We start from the raw sequence: 12162 nt of genomic DNA on the forward strand, positions 1-12162 counted from the left end.
CTCCGATTCCCAGTTTTCCTATTCAGCAAGAAACTCCCCTCGACGAGTAATTTAACCAAAAAGATATTATTTTTCAAAATATATTTTTTCAAAAACTTACAACGCAATATTCATGTTAGACAAACGCAGTGAGAGTCAATTTAGTATTCATCTCCTTCTTCCTCTCCTTCTGCCTCAACGCTGTCAACACCAACTTCTTCATAATCCTTTTCCAAAGCGGCCAAATCTTCACGAGCTTCCGAGAATTCGCCTTCTTCCATGCCTTCACCAACGTACCAGTGGACGAACGCCCGCTTGGCGTACATCAGATCAAATTTGTGGTCGAGACGAGCCCATGCCTCAGCGATAGCGGTGGTGTTGCTCAACATGCAGACCGCGCGCTGGACCTTCGCCAGATCACCACCAGGTACAACAGTCGGCGGTTGGTAGTTGATGCCGACTTTGAAACCAGTTGGGCACCAGTCAACAAACTGGATGGTACGTTTGGTCTTGATGGTTGCAATTGCCGCGTTGACGTCTTTAGGCACCACATCGCCACGATAAAGCAGGCAACAGGCCATGTACTTTCCATGCCGAGGATCGCACTTCACCATCTGGTTAGCTGGTTCAAAGCAGGCGTTGGTGATCTCTGCGACACTTAACTGCTCGTGGTAGGCTTTCTCGGCAGAGATGACGGGTGCATAGGTAGCCAATGGGAAGTGGATACGGGGATATGGCACCAAGTTGGTTTGGAACTCGGTGAGATCGACATTCAAAGCACCGTCGAAACGAAGCGAAGCTGTTATGGATGACACAATCTGGCCGATCAAACGGTTAAGGTTGGTGTAGGTTGGTCGCTCGATGTCCAGGTTGCGACGGCAGATGTCATAGATGGCCTCGTTATCAACCATGAAACAACAGTCGGAGTGCTCCAATGTTGTGTGGGTGGTCAGGATGGAGTTGTATGGCTCCACGACAGCAGTCGAAATTTGAGGAGCAGGGTAAATGGCAAACTCCAACTTGGACTTCTTACCGTAATCGACAGAGAGACGCTCCATCAACAGGGAGGCGAACCCAGATCCTGTCCCACCACCGAAAGAGTGGAAGATTAGAAATCCTTGCAGGCCAGTGCACTGGTCAGCCAGTTTTCGGATACGGTCAAGGACCAGGTCGACAATCTCTTTGCCAATGGTGTAGTGGCCACGAGCATAGTTATTTGCAGCATCTTCTTTGCCGGTAATCAGTTGCTCAGGATGGAACAGTTGTCTGTATGTTCCAGTTCTGACCTCATCTGTACAAAAATTAAGGTACTTGTCAATTTTACGCCCTGCTACATTTATTTTGGTGTTAATTTCTCATCATCAACTTACAAAATATTCTATAAAAGCTATTATCTGAATATGCTTGTATTTTTATATGCTTTTTTCTTCGTGTCCGGTGTAACAACAAGATAAATGGGACCTCGAAGAAGCATAAAACTAAAAGCATTTAAAATGATGCAAATCTTACCGACAACAGTTGGCTCCAAGTCTAAAAAAACCGCCCGGGGAACGTGCTTTCCAGCTCCAGTCTCGCTGAAGAAGGTGTTGAAGGAGTCATCTCCACCGCCAATAGTCTTGTCGCTTGGCATTTGTCCATCGGGCTGTATGCCATGCTCCAAGCAGTACAACTCCCAGCAAGCGTTGCCAATTTGCACACCAGCTTGGCCGACATGAACAGAAATACACTCACGCTAGATATTTCAAAGAAACATTGTTACTAAAAACATTGTAAATTTTAAAAAAGGACTTCTTAAATATCATCCAATCTGGTCCAATGCGTTTAAAACCACCTTATACCAGCCTCACGACAATTTCCAGTTTTAAAAAAATTGGCTGGTAGTTTCGGATGTTATTCACCCTCCAAATAACTCGTGAAATTTGGACGAAATGTCTTTAAAAACGTCGCAAAAACATAGCAAAAGTCTTCCACTTACCATTCTTAACTACAAATCTTCTAAAATAGTGAGAAAAGTTCTAAAACTTTTAAATAAAACACAAAACGAGCAGCTACAAAGTAACGGCAACTTCTCGGTTTGCAAAGTGAAGTCAGTTGTTTGGGCGGGAAGTAGTTATTTGTCAGGAAATATGGCGTATTGTTATTCATCGCCATGGAAACTCCAATCAGATTTGAGAAAACTCCTCACGTGAGCACCACAAAGTAACGGTCGGGTGTCGTGATATGAAAACTAGATATTAATATTTAAAATTTGTAGACATGTACATCGCGTATATTATGTAAAAATATACATATTTATTTTTAATATATGTGGTGTTTAACAAGTTGTGAAATAAAATTAGCAATTTACCATGCAAAATTACAAGAATTTTATTAAAAATGCCACCCGTTTTTGTTATTTTTTTGCCTTTGCTCGCATCATCATTCCTGGGCCTGCAGCCGGCGTCCAGCGGATATCCCCCAAAAACAAATATGGCCAAATTTTTGATAAGTTGTCACTAAATTGTTTATTCGATCAAGTTAAAACTTCAAGATAAAATAACGATCAATCGATGAGGATATAAAAATGGATAGAGATTTTGATGTAATTGGAAAATATAAGGCTATAGGGAGTAAATTGAAGAGGTAATATGCTCATTTATTCTGATTGCTATACAGAAATAAATATATAAAAAGTGCAATTTTTAGGCTTTCAGCCTTTCACTGTATCTGTATGTATTCATTGTACTGTATGACATGTATTATTGTATTAAATTTCAATAAAAAAGGGACCATTTTTTGCTTTACAGACGATTTCTACGAAAACCAAATGTTGCAGAGGCCAGTCAACAGTTTGGTAAGAAAAATATTTTAACACACCCAACTCATGATGAATTAAGCAAATGTCAATCTAAGGAACCCAAACTTGTTCAATTAATTAACAATAGGCAGATTTAGACTGAAGATGGGAATGCTAAAGACGGTGTTGGAATAGTGAATAAATGGTATGACGTGTCTATAAACCAGACTGCAGAGTTGGGCAGCACCGCACCTGAGATATTTTTCAACAAATATTTTCACGCACCTAAGCAAATTTTGCACATGATATTTGGCAGTGATTGTGTGCCCAATTTTGAGCTAAAATCACTTGGGCCGCACTTGGGTGCGCACCTCAGCCTATTTCATGCACCCGCACTTGGGTTTGTCATTATTTTGCACCCGAGATCTCGTCGAAAACTGCCATACTCTGCAGTCTGGTCTATAAATGGGTGCATCACACCATCTTTTTACTATTCTCATGTTATCTTTGACAAATTCCACTCCTCAATCTATTAAAATCTGACTAATACTATCAATGAAAGTACATATTTGCTGATTTAAAGTTGCACTTACACTTTCAACAAATTTTCTCGCTATAACTGACCTATTTAAATGATTTATTCATTATTGAACATCTTGTAGAGTATCTTTCAAAAACTTTACAACAACAAGAATGCTTACAATATGCTGGATTCTGTTGCCTGGCCAAAGCAAGGTATGATAGCAAAATCATATTATGTAAAGAACACGTTTCCCATCCTATATATTATAAATATATGCATCTTGTCAATTGTTTGTGAATGCAGGTAAACCTAGCAGATGGTCTAATATTGACTGAGCTAGTTTTTACCAAATACAATATTTGTGAATTTGTTAGATGTGAAAACACACTTGCAAATCCAACTGGAGAGGTGGAAGCTCTGACCCAAGCAGGTGATGATTACATTTGATCATTAATTTCCTGGTTTCCATTGAATTGGTACAGTTTCTAATCAGGCTATAGTTTAATTATTAGCTTTATGTTTCAAATAATATTTCAACATTTAAATTGTCTGTTTTTGACAACCCTTTTGACAGACAATATGTTATTCCCATGATTTTGTTGTGTTGTATGACCAGTGAATAATTAAAATAATGTACGAAAACGTTTCTTCCTAATAGCGAGGCTATTTCTACATGCTGAACAAGAATCTATTCTTCTCAAATGTCCAATGTTTGAAGAGCATTTGACCGAAGCAATTCATTGCTTTAATCAGGCTATCAAGGTAATTTGGTCAAAGAAAGTTTCATTAAATAATAGGAAACTTCACTGTTAGAGCTAATGAAGAGGGAAAGCACTGCAGTGTATGAAGCATGGGCACTCCATGCCAACAATTTTTCAAAAACACAGCACTTTTATTAACGTTCAAATTACTTTTACCGTTTATGCGTATAGCTTCACTGTGTCCAAAGCAACCTTAATCTTGCTGCCTGTTTATGTCTGGAATTAGGAAATTCACTTAGTGTAAGTATACGGAAGTGTCTTAATGCTTGACAATTGAGACACAGTTACAGTGTACGTCAGTGGTGCTTCCTATATACATAAGCTTTGGCACAAGTAAATTTTTATGTGAGCTTAGGCTGTGATGTAATCAGGTTAATTCAATGTCACATTAACATGCCCTAGACTATGGCCATAATTTCCTTTTAGGAAATGAAACGTTACTCGGAGGCAGTTGGGTATTTTCAACAAGCATCTGAGCTACAACATAAGGTATTATACTGGTAATTTTACAAGTCCATCCATCCAGCAAGCAAATTAACGAACTGGGCTCAGTTTCACACAGAGTCCGATACAGTATGCTCTTATTACTGTCGCTGTTTATCACATGTATATTTTTTGTATAAAAATAGACACCATTGATTGCTTTGAACTCAATGGGGCTAGCAGTCAAATGCAAGTTAAATATGGGTTAGTAAATATTTCATGGTAAAAGAACCATTTCAAATAATCTTTTTTCCACAAGAAATTCCAAATATCAACAAGTTGTTGATTGCAGTTGAATGAGTTGATCACCAAACCGAGATCACAAACATGTCAACACGTTGTTTTGAAAACATCTGTTTTAAAAGGAGAACCTCAAATCTGCATTAGGACTGCATGCCACTGATAATCTAATATGTGAACAAATTCCTCCAGGTGATTATGACGGAGCTTTGGCATTACTGACAGAGATGGTTTATTTGATTCATGAGCGAGGTGATTACTAATGTGGTGATTGTTCTTTATGTGTTTGTGTGTGTGGGGGGGGGTCAATTCTTTTTTGTGGGGGGGAGAAGAGTGGTGTGAAGGATCACCATTTTCTTTCTTCTGTTCTTGATTGACAACTGACAAGGGGCTAAGGTAAAAGAATCCTTTTTCTCTGAAAAGAAATCCCTTAATTGGTATTTTTCTATTATTTTATTGCTTTACAAACCCACAGTTTTCTAAAATGCTATTCATGATTGTAATTGCTCACATAGGCAGAAATCTCCCCAGTGACAGTGCCTTGGGAAGTGATGAAGTGCATGGTAAGTTAAATGTAGTACCGCATGCAAGATATCCTTGGACATTTAAGTGTTTGTCAAGTTTTGTATAATTCATAGATACAGTTCAAAAATAACCAGAGAGCAGCTTAGCAAAGTATTAACTCCTCATAAAATGTGGTATAACAGTTGCCAAAATAGACAAAGAAACTTCTCATAGTTTCGACTTTGGAGTTGGTAGCTGTTGCAGTAACATTGTCATAGGGCAGTTAGTTAACTTATTCCCTGAAAAGGGCTTTTTCTGATAATATACTCCCCCCTCCCTGTTACTACAGCCAAAAAACGGAGTTGACAAGTATCCGTGATTTTTGTTTAGCTGGGTACGTCGATATTTTGGCCGAATGTGACGTTACTATTGTCTTGATTCTTCTTCTTTTACAGGTAAAACCTTACCACTGATATATATATATATATATATATATATATATATATATATTTATATATATATATATATATATATATATATATATATATATTATATTATATATATATATTATTATATATTATATTATATATATATATATATATTTTATATATTATATATATATATATATATATATATATATATATGTATGTAATGATATGCTGAATGGCGCACGCATATTAATCATTAATAAAGCGAGTCGTTTTTGAAACCAAAACGGTGAATTTTTGTGTTCATTTGACAAATTAATTAAGTATTCGTTACTTTTTACAGCCGACACCGCAGAAAATTCGTCCCGAACATGCGCAGATGCTGGAGAAATACGCGTGGGAATCTAACGGGACCAGCTCATCGGGTACGATCGACGCTTTCCAGCCAGTGTGAAACCTAGGTAGCCCTAGGCTTGTTCGTGTCCAGTTTTATACTGCAGTCCGTGACTCATACTAATTGACTCATAGTCATGCATGCTAATTGTAGTGTACTTTGATTAAAATATACACGTCCTCCACAAATCGCAATATGCGACTGGTCACGATTTTATATGGACTGCTAAAAAGTAAAAAGGCTCAGGACTTGTGCTTCATCTTACCAACATAGTTGTCAATTTGATAAAAACTGTTATGTGGGGTTCAGCACGACATTGTTAAGTCCTTCTTCGATCGACCAGAAACAATCATATCATCATCCGAACTAACTTTAGATTTAATGGCCATGTATCTTTTCTTCAATTTAGTCGATTATTTGAGTGAAGATCTTTTCCTCTTGTTGCAATCTGTCGTGGTAAGTACGAGTTCCTAAAGACTTCAAGTCTCCCTATCAAATGAACACCTTGGGCTTGGCAAAAAATTTTGGTAACCACGTGTGCCAAATATATTGACTCTTGTTTTTCAAACAGATGTCATGCCAGGCTAAAGACGGAACAGCGTTACAAGAACTTGAAAAAGATCTTTGGTAAGATTTCGTCTGGTTTCCATATTTTTACAAGCTCATCATCTGCTTGAATAGTTTTTATACTTTCGAGACTAGCCGAGTTCTCTTGCAGCAGGCCAACTGCTTTTTTATTGAATAGATCTACCATGTTATAATATGGCATTTTCTGCAACAAACAACATGTTTCAATATGCAAAAGTAAGTTTTCTGCTTAAATTTTTACAGGCCGTTTCTCAACGGAATTCAAAAAGAGTTGCTCTATAAATTGGTTGTGCAAATGACGAGTTGACATCAGCGAAGAGAATAACTCAATCTTCTTTGCTAAATCACGTGTCTACCATACGTTTATCAATTGGACTTCAAGATGTATCTTTGTAACCAGGTCCTTCTTCCCGCGAAGACCTAGACTGGAATGTCAATAATGTGAAACTGTCCCTTCCCCGAACCTGCGGGAAGGGAGAGAAATGCGATTGAATGCTTTTAAAATATGACAGTGATATCAATGAATTTGATATATATGAACTGAGTAAATGTCATGGGTTTTTTAATGGATTATATAGAGGTCAGTGATTCATTTAACTAATCTGATCACAGCACTGTATGGCGGCAATTTTTTTCAAGATTTGTCTGCTAATAACAATGCATGATCCAGGTTTTTAATTTGTATTTATATCGAAGAGTGGCTAGAAAAGACCCGGAACTTCCAACACTATTAATTGTATTTGTAATAATTTGTTGCACAAACAAGAGGAATGGGAAAGCATCCTCCTTGCTGAACGTTGTCAATGTTTATGTTTTTGCCATGAAAAGCCCAGTTCTGAAAACCTGTAGTGATTTTCTAGCCTTGTAGACGTGTAGTGAACGTATAGTAAGATAGATGTGTGTCTAAAAAATCCAAGATGGCGGACATTTCATTCTTTCGGACCAAAAAGCGGAAATGAGCGAAATAAAACCTTTAAAGGTGGTCATTTTTGAAACAACTTCAAAAGTATTTCAAGAACGCTTTTTAATTTTCCGAGCACTCTTGTAGAACTTAGAAGTGGGACAGATTTCAAACGATGGTTTTAGTTGATTAGTTGGGAACGAGGCTACATTTGGGAGGCAAGTCCAGGCTTTCCATACGGTCATTCGAAGCTTTCGAAGCTCTAAATATGTAAAAACACATTTTAAACGATGTTTTTTATTTATCAAAATTACAGGGCTCTGTTTTTGATCAAGCTCTCTTAAAACATTAGTCTAAAACATTTGCAGAGCGTCTTGAACAGAAAGCCCTCGCAACAAAGCCAATTTGTCCTGGTGAATTTTAAACCTAAAACAGTAAGCGGATGCCTAAATACATCTTTGCAGAAGTTACTATGCAGAAATTTTATGAAGTCCAATTTTATACATTTGTTAAATCATACTAGAAAAAACATAACAATCCATCAATGCAGGATCATTTACAAATTGTCAAATATCCTGTGTGAAAGAATCAAATTCGGTAAACAAATACTATTGTTCAAAATGTCTTCCATCACATTCCCAAGCCTTCTAAGTATTCAGCGATAACTGCAACTCCTTTATTTGTGTTTCCCTGTTGACAGCCCTCAATGGTATGGCCAATCACAATGGCGGTTTTGCTGGCTTGCATCGTAATAGCGCCATGATCTTTCTTCTTTCCAAAAACTATTTTGTCATCCTCTTGTCTTAAAAATTGGTATTTTACACCTTCCGCATGGATGCCACCCGCCTGGAATGCAGTGAAATCCTTGCTCTTAAGGCATTTTGCAATGTTGGGGCCTTCATTTCCTGTAAGCTAATAATGAAGAAACAAAATAGATATTTTTAAGGCATGTGATCAAAGGTGTGATAACACCAACACTAGGACAGACAATTACCAGCATTTGAAGGTTACATTAAAGACCATTGAAGATTTGTGCCTTGTTTGATAATTTAAATTGCTTTCCAAGTAGGCAAATTGGCTCATGGCCAATAAACAGGCCAACACTCGTTTTAAAAAAAGTTCTATTAATTAGGGAAATTACACACCTTATCCGCAAGTACGTGTTATTAATAAATAATGCCTCCCCAATTAAGTCAATGTTATTAATACAGGCCAGGATTAGTGTGAAATTTTGTACACTTTCAAGCAACTTGATATTCACATGCACAAACTATTAAAAGTTATTGTTTGGTAAATACACAGTACCAAAATATCTTTGCTGCTGCAGTGACTTTGTATCGATATTTAATTCTGCGACAAGCACTTCCTCGAGTTCCCCCCGTTGTTTCTCGAAGAGATTGGTGCTTTGTTTTTACATTAAAGACCATAGAAGATTTGTGCCTTTTTTGATTATTTAAATTACTAACAGTAATTTGATAATAGATACTTTGGAATGCACAATTTATGTAGATATACATGCATACGTCATTCCAACCAATGCATTTTTCATTAATTTTCTTTCTTGGGAGAGTTCAAATACTTGTTTATATTTTAAATAATTAAATCACTTCATTAAAATATCAGGAACGGAATGTTTAACACTGAACAGAATGTTTAGCCAGAGTTGTTCGGAAAAATAAGAAAAATACTACATTTTCAAAATTTTAAATAAAGTAGACTACCCATTCGTATGAGCAGAACTGTTGCATAAAAGCGACTACAACTATCTAACAATTTTGCTAACTACATATAGTTTATTACAAACCTTTAAAGCACTTGCGTGTCCTGCAGTAGTCCATGCTGCTCCTCCATCCAAGCCAATAATACATGCCCTATCTGCATGTGCTGCTCCAGCACCATCTTTGGTCTGGGCGATCAAGTTATCGATGTAGCTATCCCAACTCATTTTCTTCCTTGAAGAATTGCAAAAAGATCCTAAAAAAGTCATGCACACATGTGTCAGCCATTTTTGTAGTCAGGCGAGGCATGTGAAATGATTAAAAAAACGAGTATCATGCCAGTGATCTCTTGCATGCTTCTGTTTGCATTTTGAGGAAGTGAAAATGACTTTGAACACAGACAAAATCTTTTACCCATTGTTAATCAAAGACAATGCCACGGCAAATTGCACCAGCAGAATAAGGAAACTAATGTTGTCTTCAACATTATGACTTTGTAAATACCATTAAGACCAGCCCTTCCATGGAATGCAAAAGACCTGATGCTAACTCATTATTACATCTAATCTTAAACTGTGTGTCCAAGTCAAGCATTTGAACAAAGGCAGCAGCGCATTTTGCAACATTCTTGAAATACAGTTGGAGACAATAGTAATCATGCAAAATATTTCAACAGGAAGCTTATTTCACATTTAGAGGTTACCAACAAAAATTCCTCTTAATATCATCCCAAGACAAGCACCAAGACCTGCACCCATTTAACTGACCAGTAAAATCATACAGTGGTAGATGTTCTGAAGTTTGCTTTCCAAGTAGAAAAATCGGCTCATGGCCAATAAACTGGCCAACACTCGTTTTAAAAATGTTCTATTAATTAGGGAAATTACACACCTTATCCGCAAGTACGCGTTACCAATTAATAATGCCTCCCCAATTAAGTCAATATTATTAATACAGGCCAGGATTAGTGTGAAATTTTGTACACTTACAAACAACTTGATATCCCACATGTACAAACTATTAAAACCTCAAAAGTTATTGTTCGGTAAATACACAGTACTGAAATATCGCTGCTGCAGTGTCTTTGTATCGATATTTAATTCTGCGACAAGCACTTCCTTGAGTTCCCCCCGTTGTTTCTCGAAGAGATTGGTGCTTTGTCTCAGGAATTATCGACTTTCGACAAAGTTTTAGCATCGTACAAGACGAACGAAGCAGAGCGTATCATCTTACAAAACGACAGCAGAAATATTAACAGAGCAGGCGTGTAAGAGGTCTTGGTAAAAAGAGTCTGTTTGGTAGTTTGAGAGAGCGCGTGAAGCATTAAATTCACTCTGCACACAGATTTCGTGCGGCCATTGTTCTATAAAAATTAAGCCACGGCAATGAACCATTTGACACGAAAACGTCGCGATATAAAAGCATTTTGCATTTTGCTAGTAGATTTGGCCGAATAGGCGGTGAAAGTCTGCCCTTGACTAACAGGAAAAAGGTGGGACCGGCAAGTTTTAAGCATCCAACAACCTGTTGGTGAAGCCTAGCAATAGTTTGCGATGGGCAGCCGAAAGCTATCAAAATTTCTCAACTTTATTACTTCGTACCCCGCACATAAATCTTCCTGCTTTAAGCCCGTAAATCTGCCATATTTCGAAGGGTTTCGCTTGAAACAACGACAGGAAACGCTTGTAAATGAAAGCAAACTGATATTTCGCATCGGATTCGCGTGAACCGAAGCATACAGCTGGCAGCACACGATAGAAAAGTACTGTACTTCGGACTTTTTGAATTATCACTTTTCAAAAACTTCCCAAACGATTCAATTGTCGTGTTGCTAGACAATGTCCGCCTGCCAAAATGAAAGGCAAACCAAAACTGCCAATACAAATTGATATAGATAACTGCTGGAAAGCATAAAACGTCGACCCAGGAAGCAGAAATATCGCCTATTATATAAATTCCTACAGACATTGCCATACCAGTCACACAACGAAGCGATTCCTAGTTTAACAGAAGCATAATCTCGCACAGTTTAGCCCTTCTGCTTTAATATAATACATCGACAGTCGAGGAGCTACGCTCTAAATCACTGTGCCCTGTTTTAGCAAGACAAATTCTGTCATGTTCGAGTCAGACAAGAACTTCTACCCGGTGGCGAAACGCACTCGCGTTACAAAACATGCTTGCCGAAATTTCAGCCGCAAATAAAGCCTGAAATCGCTACGTACCTTTGTGAAGATTATTGTGAATCCGCGAGGAATAGAAGCGCTACGTTGACACTTCACACGGGTAAGACAATGCGAATTACAGCCGAAAACTTGACTGAATCAGTGGTTATGATGCCAGCTTGCCAGGAAAAGGAAACGCTTCAAATTGCCAACCAACGCCTATCCATGCTTTTTAAGGACACGTCAAAACCACCCGGGGTGGGGTGCCTAAGCCACAATGAATACCGGAGCTGTTTTTCTTTTAACAAAAAATTTTAAACTAAAAAACCCGGAAAAAGTATTAAGATTTCTATGTAATCTTTTTGTCGAGGTTTAGCGAAGAAAATTGCAAAAGAACAGCGATCTTTTAAGCATGGTATACATCGTGCACTTACCCCTCCCCGATAGAAAACCAGATAATTTTATGCATACGTCACGTGATTTCTAAGTAGCGCATGCGTAATAGGCGTGTTGGTACAAAACGGAATTTCGTAACCATTTCCGCCTACGTAATTGACGGAAAGAGCGATGAAATATACAAGCTTTTACGTATTTTAGTTTCAATTTAAGACTCAAAAAGAGGAATATCAAACAGGGAAGTGGTCGGGATTTGGGAAAATTTCAAATTATTTTCCTATAAGAGCGCGTGGCAGTAATAATTTC

The 12162-nt window shown here is 37.7% G+C and overlaps 3 protein-coding genes across 3 annotated transcripts; 1 reads left to right on the top strand and 2 right to left on the bottom strand.

Moving 5' to 3' along the window:
• Positions 1-42: 42 nt before the first annotated feature.
• Positions 43-1624, bottom strand: LOC114529129 (tubulin alpha-1A chain-like). The gene is made up of 2 exons (XM_028550876.1): positions 1489-1624; positions 43-1270 (listed from the first exon to the last, which is right to left on the bottom strand). The coding sequence occupies exons 1-2, from the start codon at positions 1607-1609 to the stop codon at positions 141-143; spliced, it is 1251 nt and encodes a 416-aa protein (XP_028406677.1). The 5' UTR covers positions 1610-1624; the 3' UTR covers positions 43-140.
• An 822-nt stretch (positions 1625-2446) lies between these two features.
• LOC114529023 (factor VIII intron 22 protein-like) lies at positions 2447-7517 on the top strand. The gene is made up of 15 exons (XM_028550749.1): positions 2447-2601; positions 2766-2812; positions 3418-3490; positions 3653-3708; positions 3937-4040; positions 4211-4279; positions 4466-4528; positions 4669-4726; positions 4955-5014; positions 5278-5325; positions 5657-5721; positions 6038-6119; positions 6498-6544; positions 6660-6715; positions 6920-7517. Exons 1-15 carry the CDS (start codon positions 2543-2545, stop codon positions 6981-6983), a joined length of 951 nt encoding a protein of 316 aa, XP_028406550.1. The 5' UTR covers positions 2447-2542; the 3' UTR covers positions 6984-7517.
• A 338-nt stretch (positions 7518-7855) lies between these two features.
• Positions 7856-11666, bottom strand: LOC114529024 (profilin-like). The gene is made up of 3 exons (XM_028550750.1): positions 11521-11666; positions 9382-9551; positions 7856-8489 (listed from the first exon to the last, which is right to left on the bottom strand). Exons 2-3 carry the CDS (start codon positions 9520-9522, stop codon positions 8208-8210), a joined length of 423 nt encoding a protein of 140 aa, XP_028406551.1. The 5' UTR covers positions 9523-9551; positions 11521-11666; the 3' UTR covers positions 7856-8207.
• Positions 11667-12162: the final 496 nt, after the last annotated feature.

Source organism: Dendronephthya gigantea, unplaced genomic scaffold (genome assembly GCF_004324835.1).
Source record: "Dendronephthya gigantea isolate DGI-Jeju-01 unplaced genomic scaffold, DenGig_1.0 000053F, whole genome shotgun sequence".
Classification (NCBI taxonomy): Eukaryota; Metazoa; Cnidaria; class Anthozoa; order Malacalcyonacea; family Nephtheidae; genus Dendronephthya; species Dendronephthya gigantea.

Bases quoted from the DNA above. Each gene is read 5' to 3' on its own strand.
- LOC114529129 (XM_028550876.1), bottom strand. From the start codon at position 1,609: ATGCCAAGCGACAAGACTATTGGCGGTGGAGATGACTCCTTCAACACC. The intron at 1,271-1,488 runs GTAAGATTTGCA...ATTTTTGTACAG, and splicing joins CTTGGAGCCAACTGTTGTCG to ATGAGGTCAGAACTGGAACA.
- LOC114529023 (XM_028550749.1), top strand. From the start codon at position 2,543: ATGGATAGAGATTTTGATGTAATTGGAAAATATAAGGCTATAGGGAGT. The intron at 5,015-5,277 runs GTGATTACTAAT...TTGCTCACATAG, and splicing joins TTATTTGATTCATGAGCGAG to GCAGAAATCTCCCCAGTGAC. The intron at 5,722-6,037 runs GTAAAACCTTAC...TACTTTTTACAG, and splicing joins TGATTCTTCTTCTTTTACAG to CCGACACCGCAGAAAATTCG.
- LOC114529024 (XM_028550750.1), bottom strand. From the start codon at position 9,522: ATGAGTTGGGATAGCTACATCGATAACTTGATCGCCCAGACCAAAGAT. The intron at 8,490-9,381 runs GTTTGTAATAAA...CTTCATTATTAG, and splicing joins GACACGCAAGTGCTTTAAAG to CTTACAGGAAATGAAGGCCC.